The 18,817-nt window shown below is 29.7% G+C and overlaps 6 protein-coding genes across 8 annotated transcripts; 5 read left to right on the plus strand and 1 right to left on the minus strand.

Moving 5' to 3' along the window:
• Positions 1 to 957: 957 nt before the first annotated feature.
• On the plus strand, positions 958 to 3,054 carry LOC130677039 (speckle-type POZ protein-like). Of its 2 annotated transcripts, XM_057483584.1 has the most exons (3): positions 958 to 1,147; positions 1,219 to 2,464; positions 2,677 to 3,054. In XM_057483584.1, the coding sequence occupies exon 2, from the start codon at positions 1,391 to 1,393 to the stop codon at positions 2,453 to 2,455; it is 1,065 nt and encodes a 354-aa protein (XP_057339567.1). In that variant the 5' UTR covers positions 958 to 1,147; positions 1,219 to 1,390; the 3' UTR covers positions 2,456 to 2,464; positions 2,677 to 3,054. The 2 variants fall into 2 exon arrangements, with proteins under 2 accessions (XP_057339567.1, XP_057339566.1); XM_057483583.1 differs by having other exon boundaries at positions 1,073 to 2,464.
• A 1,287-nt stretch (positions 3,055 to 4,341) lies between these two features.
• Positions 4,342 to 6,361, plus strand: LOC130677277 (speckle-type POZ protein B-like). Its single transcript, XM_057483975.1, has 2 exons — positions 4,342 to 5,563; positions 5,853 to 6,361. The coding sequence occupies exon 1, from the start codon at positions 4,527 to 4,529 to the stop codon at positions 5,556 to 5,558; it is 1,032 nt and encodes a 343-aa protein (XP_057339958.1). The 5' UTR covers positions 4,342 to 4,526; the 3' UTR covers positions 5,559 to 5,563; positions 5,853 to 6,361.
• An 829-nt stretch (positions 6,362 to 7,190) lies between these two features.
• LOC130677288 (speckle-type POZ protein-like) lies at positions 7,191 to 8,956 on the plus strand. Its single transcript, XM_057483985.1, has 2 exons — positions 7,191 to 8,461; positions 8,539 to 8,956. The coding sequence occupies exon 1, from the start codon at positions 7,428 to 7,430 to the stop codon at positions 8,454 to 8,456; it is 1,029 nt and encodes a 342-aa protein (XP_057339968.1). The 5' UTR covers positions 7,191 to 7,427; the 3' UTR covers positions 8,457 to 8,461; positions 8,539 to 8,956.
• A 2,117-nt stretch (positions 8,957 to 11,073) lies between these two features.
• On the plus strand, positions 11,074 to 12,909 carry LOC130677681 (speckle-type POZ protein B-like). Its single transcript, XM_057484516.1, has 2 exons — positions 11,074 to 12,292; positions 12,370 to 12,909. The coding sequence occupies exon 1, from the start codon at positions 11,268 to 11,270 to the stop codon at positions 12,285 to 12,287; it is 1,020 nt and encodes a 339-aa protein (XP_057340499.1). The 5' UTR covers positions 11,074 to 11,267; the 3' UTR covers positions 12,288 to 12,292; positions 12,370 to 12,909.
• Positions 12,910 to 13,086: 177 nt separating this feature from the next.
• LOC130677680 (speckle-type POZ protein-like) lies at positions 13,087 to 14,825 on the plus strand. Its single transcript, XM_057484515.1, has 2 exons — positions 13,087 to 14,548; positions 14,617 to 14,825. The coding sequence occupies exon 1, from the start codon at positions 13,513 to 13,515 to the stop codon at positions 14,545 to 14,547; it is 1,035 nt and encodes a 344-aa protein (XP_057340498.1). The 5' UTR covers positions 13,087 to 13,512; the 3' UTR covers position 14,548; positions 14,617 to 14,825.
• A 1,536-nt stretch (positions 14,826 to 16,361) lies between these two features.
• LOC130677654 (WD40 repeat-containing protein SMU1-like) lies at positions 16,362 to 18,783 on the minus strand. 2 transcript variants are annotated; one of them, XM_057484479.1, is made up of 6 exons: positions 18,736 to 18,768; positions 18,628 to 18,668; positions 18,489 to 18,555; positions 17,770 to 18,028; positions 16,615 to 17,696; positions 16,362 to 16,526 (listed from the first exon to the last, which is right to left on the minus strand). In XM_057484479.1, the coding sequence occupies exons 2-6, from the start codon at positions 18,651 to 18,653 to the stop codon at positions 16,428 to 16,430; spliced, it is 1,533 nt and encodes a 510-aa protein (XP_057340462.1). In that variant the 5' UTR covers positions 18,654 to 18,668; positions 18,736 to 18,768; the 3' UTR covers positions 16,362 to 16,427. The 2 variants fall into 2 exon arrangements, with proteins under 2 accessions (XP_057340462.1, XP_057340461.1); XM_057484478.1 differs by having other exon boundaries at positions 18,628 to 18,783.
• Between the last annotated feature and the right edge of the window lie 34 nt (positions 18,784 to 18,817).

Here is an 18,817-nt window from a genome sequence, read left to right on the forward strand (position 1 = left end):
TCTAAGAACCAAAGACAACTAGACATCAGTTGAAGAAGATTGCATACAAAAACAAAATTTAAAATTCCAATTATCAAGTAACGTAAATACTTCACTGCTAAAGAAATGATCTACTAAATTTATAAAGAAAAAATACGAAGAAGTTACTGCAGTACAAAAACACGATAAAGAAATGAATAATTTTCAAAAAAAATTTGATAAGTTAAATTATAAAATATATACCTGTATGACCGATATACATTTTTACAAAGATACTTTATCACTCTGTAGTAGATGTCGCCGCCTGTAGCGCGTCTCACAACTCGTCAAAATACTCAGTAACATGGAGTTGGAGACTACTTTAGTCTTTATGAAAATTACAATCAAATTTCAAGTCTGAACACTAGTAGATGGACTGAAAATTTCCGGGAAATTCAAGCTTATCAAATGCACTTTCTCCTCTAAAGAATAATCTACAGCGCATGCGCTGTTATATTACACAAATGATCCATTTATATAAATATATATATACACAATCGTTGACATTAATTTGTACCAGGTCATATTGTCCTTGGGTTGATGATTCCAAAGGAGATCTAATAAAATCATCAAGCCGAGGATAAGAAATACGACCCGGTACAAATTAATGTCACTGTCGAGCATATTGGAGAAAAATTTTTTGGAAATAACTTTCCCCTCCTACTAATTATCTTTTACTCGGCAATCGCTTGGTTTTCTGCATGTTTTGTACCTGCGGTTCTGTTATAAGTTAGTTGACGTCTGTCATTTATCTACGTACATATTTGATTAACTTATAAAAGGACTGCAGGAACAATCTCCGCAACAACCGAAAAATTTCATCAGTAGAACTGGAGTAGGGGTATCATTTCGATACCAGCGAAAAAAATAGAGGGGAAGTAACTTGTAGCCAGGTTGTAATGTACTAGAATCTGACTGTACTTTTACGTCCTCTACCCTCCATACTCCATAGTATTGTCGTACCTCAACAATTGAATGATTGTCCCACTACCATCACTTAGCACGTACTTCCTACACCCCACTATTCAATCCAGGATCATTCTTTCATTGGGACTACTTTACATTCCAATAGGTGCTAGCACATCATCAATAACATCTGAATGTCGCTACTTGTCACCATCATAGTAAAGTGCGTGAGAAAAGACGCTCATAATTATCAAATTAATTAATTATATTTTTAATTTTAAATTAAAATTCTAGGCTCGCTAACTTGAAATCCTAGTGAAGTTTCCCTAAAACATTACACGTGTCCTGAGCTTGGTGATTAATTTGCATTTTCACGTTACCAAAAATAGTATTTTGAAAACTAATTCGAGTTGTGATATCAAAAATAAAAGAACGTGTGGTTTTTATCCGAAACAAGAAGACTATAATGATGAAGATCGAACGCGGTTACACGAACATAAAGAAGCACGTGGTTTTGTACGAATGGAAAATAAACGAAATAAGTTCATATATAGAAAAATCCGATGACCATTCCGACCAAAATATTTCAATAAAATCGCCATTATTTTCAGCAGGAAGTGACTCGGAAAAAAAATGGAGTCTTGAATTTAAATCGAGCCCTCCAGAATTATCAGAAGGTACTGAAAAAAAATGGCTGTCTGTATTTTTAATGCACACTACAGACTCTGATGCTGAAGTTAAAACAAAATATTTGTGCTTCATTTTAAATAATAATAATGAGAGAGTTAAAATAAAAAAGTTCAGCAAAACTTTCAGAGGTAAAGGCGGCTGGGGAAATCGTAGATTTCTTGACAAAAATGAGTTACTGGAAAGAAAAGATGAACTCACTCCAAATAACACACTGACAGTTTGTATTGAGCTCACTGTATTTGATGACTTGACGACGATGTCCAATGACTTGAGTATATTGCGAAAGTCAAAATTCCGTATGGCTGATGACTTTAAGAAAATTTTCTACAGCGGGATAGGCTGCGACATCATTCTAAAAGTAAAAGACCAAGTCTTTGAAGCTCATAAAATTGTTTTGATGGCCCGGAGTCCAGTATTCTTGACGATGTTTAGTTCTGAGATGAGAGAAAATAAAGAGTACAAAGTTAACATACCCGACATTGATCCTGACATCTTCAAATATCTGTTGGAATTCATTTACACTGACGATGTTTCAAATTTAGATGCCGTTGCTGAAGACCTGCTTGAAGTTGCTGATAGATATATGTTGGATTCACTCAAAGACAAGTGTGCAGAATCACTATGTCATTCTCTGACGGTTGACAACGCTGTCAAATTACTAATTTTAGCAGAAAGATATTGTGTCGAAGAAATGGCCGAACATGTTTCCAATTTTATATTAACGAATGCTGAAAATGTCGTAGAAACTCCCGAGTATGAACTGATGGAAAAAACGAATCCGTCTTTGGGTCTGGTTTTATTTAAAAAATTCGCAGCGTCTAAGTCTAATAGGGCATTTTAATCATTGATAGCAAGTATTTTATTTTTTATGATCCTGAAGTTCACAGACAATTAAAAATTTTTGGATTTTTTTTTCAATAAATCGATACATAAATTTTTTTTTAAATTTATCGTTTTGAAAAAATCCAAAAATTTTTAAACGTCTGCTGACTAGTATCATTATTTTACTTTTATTTATAATTGTTATTATTTAGTTATAATAACACTTTATTTTTATTACAGGGAATTAATTGACGATTATGGAGTCATGTTCATGGAAATTTAAATTAATGGCCTTCATATATTTTTTTGTAAAAGAAATATCGTGATAATTAATAATTAAGTACACAACGTTTTGCTTAATGGCAAACAATGAATATTAAATAAATATTAACAAGTTTTGTATATAGATATGTAAGTACGTGATCCATAGCAACATAGGTTGTAAATATATATATTAAATTAAATCGTTGTATTGAATATGAAAAAATTGCAGTACTAAATCAAGCTTTTAATAGTTATTTATAATTTGAAAAATAATGTTACACTATACTATACCACTACTTATTAATAGTTTTAATTGTTAACTAATGATATGATAAATTACTTAGTGTGATAAGCTTGGAAAATTATATAAAATTTTATTTATTTAATAAAAAAATAATTTTCAATAAATTGAAAGTTTATTATTTTTTAAATTATCGAATAAATTTTAATTAATTTCTGTAAAAGATGTGCCGTCAACTGATCCCAATTTTATACCATGACAAGTGATCCCTACAAATTGATCCTACTGACATCTGATCCCTTCAACAACTGATCCCAATTTTATACCACGACAAGTGATCCCTACAAATTGATCCTACTGACATCTGATCCCATCAACAATTGATCGTCAATTGATTTTTATCAACAACTAATTTACATAATTTAACTTTTTATATTTAGTACAGTGAATTTTAATTACTCATTTCATAGTAATTAATTATTTTATGAATTTGTCAGTGGGATCAGTTGTTTGTGGGATCAATTATCGTGTGATTACTTGTCGGGGATCAGTTTTCATGGAACCTTTGTAAAATTAATAAAAACTGATTCTTTGTTTTAAACTGAACTTAGCCGACGTCTAATAATTTTGAATTTTTTTAAAAACGATAAAATATTTTGAAATTCCACCTATAGTTCTTTTTTAAATTATCTACACCCGCATATTTTTAGTTTTTTTTTTTTTTTTTGCATTTGATTGGTTGAAAAAAAATTCGGAAATTGTTAATTGTCTGCTAACCAGGATCATATACAAAATGTGTACTTGAAAAATTAAAAAATCAGTGCGCGCATTTTTTTAAATTTAATTATTTTAATCAATTCATTTATTTATTTGAAATTTATAAAGTTTCTCATATCTGCTACATTCGTACTCATAAAAAATTTTTAACTATCAGGAAGTCGCAGTCAAAATGACTTGAGACGATGGTATGATACTGAAATTAGTCTAATAATTTTTGGATTTTTTTTTAGACGATAAACCACAAAAAAAAAGATTTGAAAAAACTGCACCTTTAGTTTTTAAAACTTTCTACATGTGCATATTTTTATTTTATTTTTTTGCAATTGATTTGTTGGAAAACAAAAATTCAAAAATTGTCAAATGTCTGCTAACTTTAGGATCATGACGATGGTGACGGCCGCTCATGGTGACTAGTACCCTGATGATGTTTGAGCTATTGTTTAAGTCAAGATATTTTTTCAAAATGAATAGAAATATTTGAAATATATGTGAAACCTTTTTTTGAATGCTTGATAAATCAAACCCGATAATAAACAGAACAATAAATATTTAAATATACGCGCGGTTGCGCGCGCACTCTAAATACCCGACATATGTCAAGCATATGAAGGAAAACGCACTAAAAAAAAACATGGTGACTGTTTAGTGCGAACACAGAACAGATTATTTTTTCTTATTTACACCTGATTACAATTATACTAAAATATTGGCGCCAATAATATATAAAATTACCACTTTGGCATAAAGTGAATATTAATTTCAAGATTTTATCGGTATAAAAAAAGTAATTTTTTAATTTATAAAAATGAAAAGAGGTTATACAGTTGAAAAAAAACATACAGTGACGTATGAATGGAAAATAAAAAACATAAGTTTATATTTACAATCTGAAAGTAATGATGAGGGTGAAAACACAAAATTTAAATCTTCTTCATTTTCAACAAGCGCTGGTGTAAAAGACTTATGGAAGTTACACATTAAATTTAATCACACTGTACAATCAGTAAATAAAGACTTCGTGTCAATGTACTTACAATCTTTGATAAATGATTGTAAAATTCAAACAGAATTTACATTTTATGTTTTAAATAATAAAAAAGAAAGGACTAATGCTGAAACTTTGAAACTGGTATTTGAAAGCAATAAAACTTGTCATGGAGTTCCGGATTTTATAGTAAAGGAAGAGCTATTGTTACATAAAAAGTTACTTACACCTCATGATGCCTTGACAGTTGGTGTTGAGTTGGTAATATTTGATAATACTCCAGATGTTCCAATAAAGAAATCAATGAATCTAATGACTCAGGATTACAAGCAACTTCTTGACAATAAAACCGGCAGTGACATTGTCCTAGCAGTGGGTGACCAAAAGTTTGAGGCTCATAAGTCGATTTTGATGGCCCGCAGTCCAGTTTTTTTAGCGATGTTTACTAATAACATGAAAGAAAGTAGAGAAAGAGAAATAACTATACCAGATATTGAGCCTGAAATATTTAAAAAAATTTTATACTCAATTTACACTGATGAAGTGACGGAATTGGATGAAAATGCTGAGGATTTGCTTGAAGCTGCTGATCGTTTTCAGTTACTGTCACTTAAAGAAATGTGCGAAGAATCTCTTTGCAAGTCTGTGACTGTTGAAAGAGCGATTACGATTCTAACATTAGCAGAACGACACAGCGCAAAGCAGTTGGTAGATTTTGTAGCTGATTTTATAGTAAATAATGGCGACAAAGTTGTCGAAACTCCTGAGTATAACATAATGGAAGAGTCACATCCATTGTTAGCATCGATTTTGTTCAGAAGATCTGTTTCGATGAAAGGAAAGAAATGTTAACTACGGTACACTATCTTCATTAAATTTTTTTTTATTTTAAATTCCTATGTACCTGAAGATGGGAACGTTTTCCGCCCAACGAAAATGAAAGAAATTTACGTAATCTGACTGCTCAAGGGGTAATTCCGGAAATTGAGGGTAGATTAAGATTTCCGGCTGACATACCGGCATTGAAATGCGAAACATTTCAGAAATCTAGTCATCCAGTAGATTTTTTTTTTCGTTGCGCAAATAACGTTCTGATCTTCAGGTACACAAATTACTTGTATTATTAATTCATCGATTATTATTTAGATACATGGTGATTAATCATTGGGTTGTCATTTTTTCCTACAAGATTTGACTTATAAACTAAAAAGATGGACTGGGAATCGCATCTTCCAATTTTTTCATTGAAAAAATTTTCAATTGAAGCCATTCTCAGACAGTACCCTGGACTTTTTGAAAATTTGTAATGACTCAGCTCCCATAAGCGTATCAAAATTTAATCAATTAATTAAAAAATAATTTAAGTATTAATTGAAAAGAAGACGTAGTTGCGATTTCACTGAGACATAGAATTAAAAAAAAAATACTGACAGTTATTATCAATAAGAAGTTGAACGAAATTCTTCGAATTAATTTTTCTCATTCAAAATTTTATAGATATTTAGTTTCTTTATATTTATTAATGACAAACAAATATACTGTTACCGTTTATTCTAGTGCAATATACTTCTCTAGAAGTGATATCATAAATCATATATTTGTATTAATGGCATTACAATTGCATACTTTAACTACTTTTTTGTAATCATTCATAAGAGTTAATTAGAAAATACTGTAGTTTAGAATATTTTGTATTTTTATAAAAGATTAATTATATTTTTATGTACTGAAAAATAAAAGACAGTAATTTAATAAAAATTTACTTACGATAAACAATAGACCGATTTAAAATTTTTTAAAACACGCGGTTTGACATTCATCTTTAAAAAAAAAGAAGTTGATGGGATAGAAAAAAAAATACTATTTTTTATTCAAAAAAATTGATCTGACTATTGATATCATCAAAGTGATACTGAAGTAAGTCGACGCCTAATAATTTTTAAATCTTTTTAGAAACGATAAAATATAAAAAAAAATATTTTGAAAACTGCACCATAGATTTTTTAATTTTCTACATGTGTGTATATATATATTTTTTTTTTCTAATGTATTTCTTAATAAAAAAATCTAATTGTTAATTCTCTACAAACTCCAAGGATATGATTTATTAATTATTTTTTATTTAAATTTTTAATCAATTGATAAACTATTTAGGGGCTAGTTTTTCAAACCGGGTTTATTTTTAATTCGCATTTTAATTATCATTGCTGGTAGATCTATATATTATTGATGTATAGATATACTAGCAATATTAATTTGGACCCTGATAAAAATAAACCCGGTTTGAACAACTGGTACTTAGATAATTGAAAAATCAGTAGGCGCATTTTTTTAAGATTCATTATTTCAATCAATTCATTTATTTATTTGAAATTTGTAATTTTTTTCATATATGTAAAACCATTTTTTAAATGGTCGATTAATCAAACCCGATAATTAACAAAGTAATAAATTTTTAATATACAGTAACAATAGGCGCGGTTGCGCGCGCAGTCTATACATCCGACATATGTAAAACATATGAAGGAACGCACTAGAAAAAAAACATGGTGACTGTTTAGTACGAACACAAAACAGATTATTTGTTCTTATCTACTCTTGATTTACATTTATACAAAAGTATTGGCGACAATAATATATAGAGTCACCACTTTGGCATAAAGTGAATAATAATCGCAAAGTTTTATTGGTATAAAAAAAGTTATTGTTTGATTAATAAAAATGGAAATAAATTATGTTGAAAAAAAACATACAGTAACATTTGAATGGAAAATAAAAGGCTTAACTTCACATTTAAAATCTAGAAGTAATAATGAAGATAAAAATATAAAATTTAAGTCTCCTTCATTTTCAATAAAAGCTGATGTTAAAAATTTATGGGAGTTACATCTCAATTTCAATAATGATCCACAATCAGTAGCTAAAGACTTCGTGTCAATTCGTTTACAATCTTTGATAAATGATTGTAACATTCAAACAGTATTTACATTTTATGTTCTAAGCGAGGCAAAAAGAAGAATTAACTTACGAACTTCGGCGCACGTATTTAAAAGCAATAGAACTTGTTATGAGATTCCAGATTATATAGAAAAAACAGACCAATTAATGATTCAAGAAGAACTTATACCTCATGACACCTTGACAGTTGGTGTTGAATTGGAAATATTTGATAATACCACTGATGTTCCAAGAAAGAAATCAATGAATCAAATGGCTCAGGATTATAAGCAACTTCTTGACAATAAAACCGGCAGTGACATTGTCCTAGCAGTGGGTGACCAGAAGTTTGAAGCTCATAAGTCGATCTTAATGGCCCGCAGTCCATTTTTTCTAGCGATTTTTACCAGTAACATGAAAGAAAGTAGAGAAAGTGAAATAACTATACCAGAAATTAAGCCTGAAATATTTAAAAAAATTTTATACTCAATTTACACTGATGAAGTAACGGAATTGGATGAAAATGCTGAGGATTTGCTTGAAGCTGCTGATCGTTTTCAGTTACTGTCGCTAAAAAAAAGGTGCGAAGAATCTCTTTGCAAGTCTGTGACTGTTGAAAGAGCGATTACGATTCTAACATTAGCAGAACGACACAGCGCAAAGCAGTTGGTAGATTTTGTAGCTGATTTTATAGTAAATAATGGCGACAAAGTTGTCGAAACTCCTGAGTATAACATAATGGAAGAATCACATCCATCATTAGTATTGATGTTGTTTAGAAAATCTGTTTCAATGAAAGGATATAAATTTTAACTATGGTATTTTAACTCTCCTTTTGTTAAATTGTTTTAGATTATACATTGCTTGTAATATTAATTTATTGATTATTATTTAGATGTATGGTGATTAATCATTGAGTTGTCATTTTTTTCTACAAGATTTAATTCATAAACTAAAAAGACGGACTGGGAATCGCATCTTCCAATTTTTTTATTGAAAATTTTTAATGGAGGCCATTCTCAGACAGTGCCTTCCACTTTCTAGAAATTTTGAATGACAGCTCTCCTAAGTGCATCAAAATTTTATCAATCAATTAAAAAATAATTTAAGTATTAATTGAAAAGAAGTCTTTGAATTAATTTGTCTCATTCAAAACTTTATGTATATGTAGTTTTTTTTTTTATATTCATTAATAACAAACAAATATATTGTTACCCGTTTATTCTAGTGCAATATACTTCTCTAGAAGTGATATCATAAATCATATATTTGTATTAATGACATTACAATTGCATACTTTAACTACTTTCTTGTAATTATTCATAAGAGTTAATTAGAAAATACTGTAGTGAAAAATATTTTGTATTTTTATAAAAGATTAATTATATTTTTATGTACTGAAAAATCAAAGATAGTAATTTAATAAAAATTTACTTACAATAAACAATAGACCGATTTCATATTTTTAAAAAGATGTATTTTGAAAGTTAATCATAAAAAAAGAGAAGTTGGTGTGATAAAAAAAAATACGATTTTTTATTTCAAAAAATTGATCTGACTATTGATATCATCAAAATGATACTAAAGTGAGTCGACGCCTAATAATTTTTGAATTTTTTTAAAAACGATAAATTATAAAAAAAAAATATTTTAAAAAGGGCACCATAGATTTTTTAATTTTCTACATGTATGTTAATTTTTTTTTTCTAATTTATTTCTTAATAAAAAAATCTAATTGTTAATTGTCTACAAACTACAAGGTCATGAATTATAAATTATTTTTTATTTTAATTTTGAATCAATTGATAAACTATTTGGGGGCTAGTTTTTCAAACTGGGTTTATTTTTAATCCGCGTGTTAATTATCATTGCTGGTAGATCTATTGTTAATGTATAGATATACTATATTATAGATATACTAGCAATATTAATTTGAACCCTGATAAAAATAAACCTGGTTTGAAAAACTGGTACTTAGATAATTGAAAAATCAGTACGCGCATTTTTTAAAAATTTGATTATTTCAATCAATTCATTTATTTATTTGAAATTCATAAAATTTTCTCATATCTGTTACATTCATACTCATAAAAAATTTTTAACCATCAGGAAGTCGCAGTCAAAATGACTTGAGACCATGGTGAGGGTCGCTCATGGTGACTAGTACCCTGATGATGTTTGGGCTATCGTTTAAGTCAAGATCTTTTTTCAAAATGAATCAAAATATTCGAAATACATGTGAAACCTTTTTTTGAATGCTTAATTAATCAAACCCGACAATAAACAGAATAATAAATTTTTAAATGTACAATGAAGATAGACGTGGTTGCGCGCGCAATCTAAATACCCGACATACGTCAAGCATATGAAGGAACTTAGTGTTGCCGAAATCGAAGCAACTATTCGATTGTTCACAATCGAATAGAATCAACTGAAGACAATCGATTATGGTAATTAATTGTTTCTGAACAATCGATTATTGACATAATCGATTAAATAAAAAAACCGATTTTTGTTTTCTCCCAACTTTATAGTTGCAGAATCGATAGCTTAACAATCGATTGTGTAAAATCGATTTTATTTGCTCACAACTTTAAAGTTGCACAATCGACCATCTAACAATTTATTTTGGAAAATTGATTTCGAAATTTTATTTTAACGTTAAGAATCACCGCGTATAAATATAAGTTTGTATTTCGAAATATGAAATTTTCATATGGTCATTTATATTTAAAATAATATCAAATAAAATACTTTTGTTAATGATTAATAATTTTTTATTTAAACTTTTCAGTAAAAAACAGTTCAGAAAAAAAAATATTTTCTCAATAAGTGAAGTATTGTATTTAATTAATAATTTTTTATTGTGAAAAATTGATTATTTCATCGCAACTTTAGGGCGTGTTCAGAAACACACTCTGGAAGAGAAATATTCAACTCCTGCGTTCAGAAATATCCTCTAGTCGAACCAGAGATGCGATTTAACATTACAAAGGTACTAATCACACCTGGATAGGTAATTTTTCACTTCCAGAGTGTATTTCTGAACACGCCCTTAGAGTTGTAGAATTGTTTGAATAAAAATCGATTGTTAAAATCGATTATTTTTTAATTTTTCAAATAGCGTAAAATTTTGATCTATAAAATTATAAATATGTATCTACCTTTAATCATTTCGCTTAAGTTGTTTATCATTTGTTTGCCTGTATTAGTGAAACAATTTTTATAATGTTTGAGTAAATGACTTTGAAAAACAAATTTTTTTTCTTAATTAATTTTACGAAAAATCGATGTTTAAAAATCGTTTTCAAAAAAAAGAATCGATTTTTTTCAATTTTTCGAAAGGCCTACAATCGATTTAAAAAAATCGACAATCGAAACGAAAATATCGATTGTTCGATTAATCGATTTCGATTGCGCATCACTAGAAGGAACGCTCTAAAAAAAAACATGGTGACAGTTTAGTACGAACACAGAACAGATTATTTTTTCTTATTTACACCTAATTACATTTATACTAAAATATTGGCGCCAATAATATATTAAATTACCACTTTGGCATAAAGTGAACAATAATTGCAAAGTTTTATCGGTATAAAAAAAGTGATTGTTTGATTAATAAAAATGGAAAGAGGTTATACAGTTGAAAAAAAACATATAGTAACGTTTGAGTGGAAAATAAAAAACATAAGTTTATATTTACAATCTGAAAGTAGTAATAGAAAATTTAGGTCTCCTTTATTTTCAGCAAAAGCTGATGTAAATAATTTATGGGAGTTACATCTTGACTTCAATAATAATCCACAATCAGTAGCTAAAGACTTCGTGTCAATACGTTTACAATCTTTGATAAATGATTGTAACATTCAAACAGAATTTACATTTTATATTTTAAATAATGAAAAAGTAAGAACTAACGATCGAACTTTGATGCATGTATTTGAAAGCAATAAAACTTGTTATGAGATTTCGGATTATATAGTAAAAACAGACCAATTGTTGATTCAAGAAGTACTTCTACCTCATGACGCCTTGACAGTTGGTGTTGAGTTGGTAATATTTGATAATACTCCAGATGTTCCAATAAAGAAATCAATGAATCTAATGACTCAGGATTACAAGCAACTTCTTGACAATAAAACCGGCAGTGACATTGTCCTAGCAGTGGGTGACCAAAAGTTTGAGGCTCATAAGTCGATCTTGATGGCCCGCAGTCCAGTTTTTCTTACGATGTTTACTAATAACATGAAAGAAAGTAGCGAAAGAGAAATAACTATATCAGATATTGAGCCTGAAATATTTAAAAACATTTTATACTCAATTTACACTGATGAAGTGACTGAATTAGATGAAAATGCTGAGGATTTGCTTGAAGCTGCTGATCGTTTTCAGTTACTGTCACTTAAAGAAATGTGCGAAGAATCTCTTTGCAAGTCTGTGACTGTTGAAAGAGCGATTACGATTCTAACATTAGCAAAACGACATAACGCAAAGCAGTTGGTAGATTTTGTAGCTGGTTTTATAGTAAAAAATGGCGACAAAGTTGTCGCAACTCCTGAGTATAACATAATGGAAGAATCACATCCATCATTAGTATCGATTTTGTTTAGAAAATCTGTTTCAGTGAAAGGATACAAATTTTAACTATGGTATTTTAACTCTATCTTTGTTAAATTTTTTTAGATTATACATTACTTATAATATTAATTTATTGATTATTATTTAGATGTATGGTGATTAATTATTGAGTTGTCATTTTTTTCTACAAGATTTGATCCATCAACTAAAAAGGCGGATTGGGAATCGCATCTTACAATTTTTTTTTCACTAATCTAATTTTTCATTGAGGCCATTCTCAGACAGTGCCCTCCACTTTCTAGAAATTTTGAATTACAGCTCTCCTAAGTGCATCAAAATTTTATCAATTAATTCAACAACAATTTAAGTATTAATTGAAAAGAAGACGACGGAAGTCTTTGAATTAATTTTTCTCATTCAAAACTTTATGTATATGTAGTTTTTTATTATATTCATTAATAACAAACATATACTATTACTCATTTATTCTAATGCAACATACTTTTCTAGAAGTGATATCATAAATCATATATTTGTATTAACGACATTACAATTGCATACTTTAACTACTTTTTTGTAATCAGTCATAAGAGTTAATTAGAAAATTCTGTAGTTCAAAATATTTTGTATTTTTATGAAATATTAATTATATTTTTATGTACTGAAAAATAAAAGGCAGTACTTCAATAAAAATTTACTTACAGCAAACTATAGACCGATTTAAAATTTTTAAAAAGATGTATTTTTAAATTCATTAATAAAATATCATAAGCTGATGTAATAAAATAAAAAGTACTGTTCTTTACTTCCCGCTATGAAATTTGAAAATTTTTGAATACGAGAAGTTAGTAATTTCGGTCCGATTTTCGAAAATCAAATTTAGTCTTCGGTTTGGATCGTCGTCTAAGAAATTCTATAGAAAATCTAGACCCGCTCCCTGATTTCGAAAACAGCAGGAAGTTTCGGGGTTTTCCCGCGGGGTCAACCGTTTTTAAAATTTTGACTCAAAAAATTGCTCTAAATATTTTATTCAAAGTTCCCGCTATTAGGGAGCGCTTCTGTCGCGTACATTGTGAAAAAGCTCTAAGCATTCAAACAAACCAACAAACGTGAGCAAAGTATTTCACGGTTAACACGTGTCTGAATACTTATACTCATTCTCCTCGTGTTTATTTATAAAATTTTCAGTGTTTATTTATAAACTTTTCTCAAAAAAAAGTCAATTATTACCAACAAACTAGTGCTGCTTTCAAAATAAATAAATAAATTATTTAAATATATAATAATAAAAATGGCAGAAGCAATTAAGAAGAAACGAGGTTACACAATCGTAAAAAAGCACACTATTGTTTATGAGTGGATGATAAACGAAATAAGTTCATACATTAAATCTTCTTATACCGCTAAAAAAAGTATATCACTCTATTCCCCAGAATTTGGTACAGACTCTGGCGTAAAAGATTCCTGGCGACTTCATCTAAGATTCAATCCTCCACAATCTTCAGGAAACAAAGACTATATTTCAATATTTTTACGGTCTTTGAATTCAAACCGAGTTATAAAAACAAGAGTTGTCCACTTTATTTTAAATAAGAAAAGAGAAAAAGTTTTCATACAGAAACACAGCCAAGAGTTTGAAGTCGAGCAAAGTTTAGGCTATCAGAAGTTTCTGAAAAAAAGTGAGTTACTGGAAAAGAAAGATGTGTTGATTCCCTACGATACATTGACACTAGGAGTTGAGCTCAGTGTCTTTGATGATTATTGGACGATTTCAACTTCTGCTCCATTCAATGAATCAAAACGTCTGATGACTTGCGACTACGAAGAACTATATCGCACCAAAATCGGCACTGACATATCTCTAATTGTACAAGACAAAAAGTTTGAAGCTCATAAATTGATACTGATGGTACGCAGTCCTGTGTTCCATGCGATGCTGACTACTGAAATGAAAGACACGATCACTATACACGACGTAAAACCAGAAATATTTAATTGTGTATTAGAATTTCTTTATACTGATAAAGTTACTGGACTTAATGACATTGCGGAGGATCTACTGACAGCAGCTGACAAGTATCAGATACAAACACTCAAGCAAATGTGTGTTGAGTCCCTCTGTTTGTCTCTAAATATTGAAAATGCCGCAAAACTGCTTCTTCTTGCGGATCGTCATAAAGCGAAATTGATGCTAAAATATGTCGCGGAATTCATGTCAATAAATGCTGAGAACGTCACGAAAACGGAGGAGTATAAATCTATGGAATCAGTAAAACCGGATTTAGCACTATCGGTATTTAAAAATTTTTCGGCGCTGAAAATTTAAGGTAATTTTACTCACTGATTTACTTTGCTAATAATTATAATTTATAATTAATTGTATTTACTTTTTCAGATAAATAAATTTATGGAAAGATATATTGCGCTGCCTGTATTAAATTTCGAAGTCATATTTAATTATTAAATGTCATTTTAATAAATACGTATAAAAAAAGTATGTTACTAATTTTAGTATGTAAAAGTAGTTACATAGATACTAGAATATAGTAATTTGTAAATTATTTATAAGTAATTTATGGTTTAATTTTTATAAATAAATCTGGTCGTTTATATAAATAGTTATGACTAAATAGTATGTAATTTATTATAATTAAGAAAATTAATTTGTAAAAAATTGTTTTTTTATGCTGATTCTTCAAAACTTCGTATTAATTTTATAAAAAAAATTATTTAAATATATCATCAATTGATAAAATTTTTTACGAGACCCAGTACCCGATCAGGGAACTAGTACCCGATCACTCATAAATTTGAATATCTATATTTAATAAATTTTAGTAAATATAGATATACAACGATCCTGAAGTTAGCAGACAATTAGAAATCTTTGGAATTTTTTTTTTGAAACATTAAATTTGAAGAAAAATAAAAACTAAAAAATGCACGTGTAGAAAATTAAAAAAAATTACAAGTGCAATTTTTCAAAAAATTTTTTCTTTCATAATTTATCATTTTGATAAAATTTCAAAAATTATTAGACGTCAGCTCACTTGAGTATCATGATATACAAATACATGGAGTAATCGAGTACTAGTCCCCTGATCGGGTACTTGTTCCCTGATTGGGTACTAGTTTACTGATCAAGAACTAGGTCTTTTACTTTACTAAATATTGATTGCCTGTATTATTTACAAGATGATTCATTTACATCATGACAGTATTTATACTTGGTAAAAATTTTCACATACTGTCCGTTCGTAATCGTGGAAAATATTTAAAATATTAAAAAAAAAAACACGCAAGTGTTTGAACAAACCTTGGCGAGAAATAATTTGCAGGGTGTCCTAATATACTTGGAGATTTAAATTAAATTGCTCCAAGTGTATTGCAGCTAAAAAAAAAACGTTACTTGACTGTTTTTTCCCACCAGACGATGCCAGATGATTTTGCTCAGGAACTAGGAAATTATCAGCATCAGCAACACTTTACACTAGCACTGAACACTCAACAATTTAAATTTTACAAACACTGCACATTTTAATTAAACAATAACTATGAGCAATAACTTTTATGGATAATTACACGACGCTACTGCAATACTGTATTTCAATTCAAATATAAAGAAGAATCTGGACTACTACGGCCGTTGTCGATAATACTGACTGCTGCTATTGGACCACCAGTTGATACAAAGCAATCGACTTTACGATTCATTCTCCTTCCTTCCCACTTTAGCAAAAATTTGAACATTGGGTACAGTAACACGCAGTAGCGGCAATGGCGCAAAATTTCAAAATTGAAATTTAATCATTTTATTCAAAATCATTTGTGTCAATAATTATATTAATATGATACTGAAGTTAGCCGATGTCTAATAATTTTTGGATTTTTTAAAAGACGATAAATCATAAAAAAAAAATTGTACTTATAGTCTTTTTAATTTTCTACATGTGCATTTTTTCAGTTTCTTTTTTTTTCAAATTTAATTGTTCAAGATAAAATTCTAAAATTTTTAATTGTACGACAATCAAAAAATTTAACAATCGATATCACTGAAAATATGTATATGTATATATATATTTATATAAATTAAAAAAGCAGAAGAATTATCAGTTTAGAATGAGTGACTTTTTTAAAAAATTTATTTACTTAAATTAAATATACAATTATTATAAATAATTATTTGTCAAAAAAAATATATATGATTTAAGGTTTCCATAATTTTACGAGACCGTCCTCGCTGTAGGAACACAGGAGATTTTGATGAGGGTGATGCGAAATTCCTATCACATCTTTTTCATGAATCTGTAGGCAAAAAAAAAATAATAATAATACAATCGCAATGAAAATTTATCTAAAAATAATTATATTTGTCATTGATATGAATACTCACATTGAGAGTCCTCTCAAGTTTTCCAGAAGACGTTGAGAAACAATAAAGTACCATATCTTCACCGACGCAGTAAATAAATTCACCACGTGGACTTACCACAGTACATACAAAATCACCACCTTCTCTTTTACCACTCGAGAATGATTTGACTATTTGGCCTTGCATGTTCATGATAACGACTGTATTAGAGCGATTACACACTACGAAATGTTCTGGGTTTCGTGGTAAAACGTGGACACTGTTCACAGTGAGATCAGCAGCACCAAGTGATTTGTACGTTCCGATACACTCGGTGGTCTTGACACTCCAGATTTTGACAGTGCCGTCAGACGACGCACTGATTACATGATGCCCATCAGAAGCGAATACCACTTCGTTGACGAAGGAAGAATGACCACGGAACTCCTTCAAAGTCTTTCCTGACTTCAATCCATGGATTCTGACGGTAGCGTCAAAGGAAGCTGTTAATATCTGGCTATTGTCTCGGTTAAATTGTATACAAGTAACTCCATTGGCGTGCGCTTTCTCAAATCTTTTTAGACATTGCCCACTTTGGACACGCCAGACTTTTATTTTACCATCTTGGGAACCAGTCGCAAGCATTTCACTGTCACGACTGAAAGCCATTGACAGCACAGGTTGATCCATCCTCATAAAATTCTCCTGAGCTTGATACTTTAGATCTTTTCTTATTTTACCAGTCGTGAAATTCCATACCTCTATAAAACCATCCACCGACCCGGTCACCAAGTACTGGCCGTCTGGTGAAAATCGCGCGCACTCAACGTGAGACTTTTGACCGAGCTTTATTTGCTTGGACAATTGCGTTGGATATTTTTCTTCTTCTTGATCTCTTACCGCTGCTTTACCACGGAACAAATCGATCGTTGTACCAGGCGGCAAAAGTCCTTGATGTTGTTGCCATTTCAGAGCTTGTCCCAGCAAAGCCAACAGTCTGCTCGACGGCACCACTGATACTTCACCCGACAAAGCATTGGCTATATAGGCCCGTCTCTTTTCCTTCGAGCTACCATCCGGATAAGCTTCTCGCGGATCAAAGTACGATCTCGCCAATAAATTTTCTGTTAAAAATATTCCCATATGAAAATCGATTACGCATTACGTCAAAAGTTAAACCAATTATAAATAACTTACCCAGATGAATATATCTCTCAGGCTCTTGCTGTTTCATCATAATCATAGGATCTGTTTGCCGCAATAAAGATCTCGCAGCACCCAGTTCTCTCAATTCGATCAGCTCCAGGACTATTTGCTCATACAAATCAATCAATTTTTTGTCCGGCAACTTTAACGACTGTATGGCTTTTAGAACCGTGTCCCAGTGACCATTATTTATATCCGCGACAAAACCATCCACACTGTCGACTGTATTAAGAGATACTCCAGTCTCTTCCTATATTTAATTTAAAAGTAAAACCCATTAGTTAATTTCTCTATTTAATTTATTGGCATAAATATTACACGTGATACTCAAAAATACCAGACCTCCAACTACTTTTTTACTCTTTATGAATCACATTTATTATTTAAAAATATGCAGATATGAATTTAAAAAAACAGAGTAAGTTACCCGGTTTCCAGCTCTTTTAAAAACTACCCTTCTAACCGGGAAATTTAAAAATGTATGCAGATCCTGCATTCAAATTCTACCATTAAAATAATAAATCAATAAGAAAATAAATAATTATACGTCAAAATAATGGTGTTAATAAAATATTTAGATACTGGATACTTGCAAGAGACTGAAAATCGAGTACCTAACCCTACTTGGTAGATTTTTATAAACATTGATATTTAATTAATTTATTTATTTAAAAATTCGTCGGTTGTCTGGTACTTTTACTGAAAATTACCTGCAGTGTCTGTAGTGTTTTTACAAGATTCGAGTCTTTTAAATACTGTTGAATTAATCTGATAACGCTGTAAACAAAAAATAATAAATGCAGGTTAACAATTGTTAGTTAGAAAAAAAAATAAAAATTAAATACTCACTCAGCTGATTCTATTTCAATAGACATTTTTATATTTTGTTACTGTATTAAAAAAATTATATATTTAATTATATAGATATATTTATAAAATAAGTTATATTGCTATTACTAGTTATGTTATTGCTGAGTACTGCTGATCTACACTCGTTGTCATTAATGCCTGGTCCCTCAAACTATAGAATCGTAACCAT

This window comes from Microplitis mediator, chromosome 11, assembly GCF_029852145.1.
Source record: "Microplitis mediator isolate UGA2020A chromosome 11, iyMicMedi2.1, whole genome shotgun sequence".
NCBI classification, from domain to species: Eukaryota; Metazoa; Arthropoda; class Insecta; order Hymenoptera; family Braconidae; genus Microplitis; species Microplitis mediator.

Excerpts from the sequence above, each read along its gene's own strand:
- LOC130677277 (XM_057483975.1), top strand. The coding sequence starts at position 4,527 with ATGAAAAGAGGTTATACAGTTGAAAAAAAACATACAGTGACGTATGAA.
- LOC130677680 (XM_057484515.1), top strand. The coding sequence starts at position 13,513 with ATGGCAGAAGCAATTAAGAAGAAACGAGGTTACACAATCGTAAAAAAG.
- LOC130677039 (XM_057483584.1), top strand. The coding sequence starts at position 1,391 with ATGATGAAGATCGAACGCGGTTACACGAACATAAAGAAGCACGTGGTT.
- LOC130677654 (XM_057484478.1), bottom strand. The coding sequence starts at position 18,653 with ATGTCTATTGAAATAGAATCAGCTGA. Across the intron at positions 18,029-18,488 it reads AAACACTACAGACACTGCAG|GAAGAGACTGGAGTATCTCT; the intron begins GTAATTTTCAGT and ends AATTAAATATAG. Across the intron at positions 16,527-16,614 it reads AACTTGAGAGGACTCTCAAT|ATTCATGAAAAAGATGTGAT; the intron begins GTGAGTATTCAT and ends TTTTGCCTACAG.
- LOC130677288 (XM_057483985.1), top strand. The coding sequence starts at position 7,428 with ATGGAAATAAATTATGTTGAAAAAAAACATACAGTAACATTTGAATGG.
- LOC130677681 (XM_057484516.1), top strand. The coding sequence starts at position 11,268 with ATGGAAAGAGGTTATACAGTTGAAAAAAAACATATAGTAACGTTTGAG.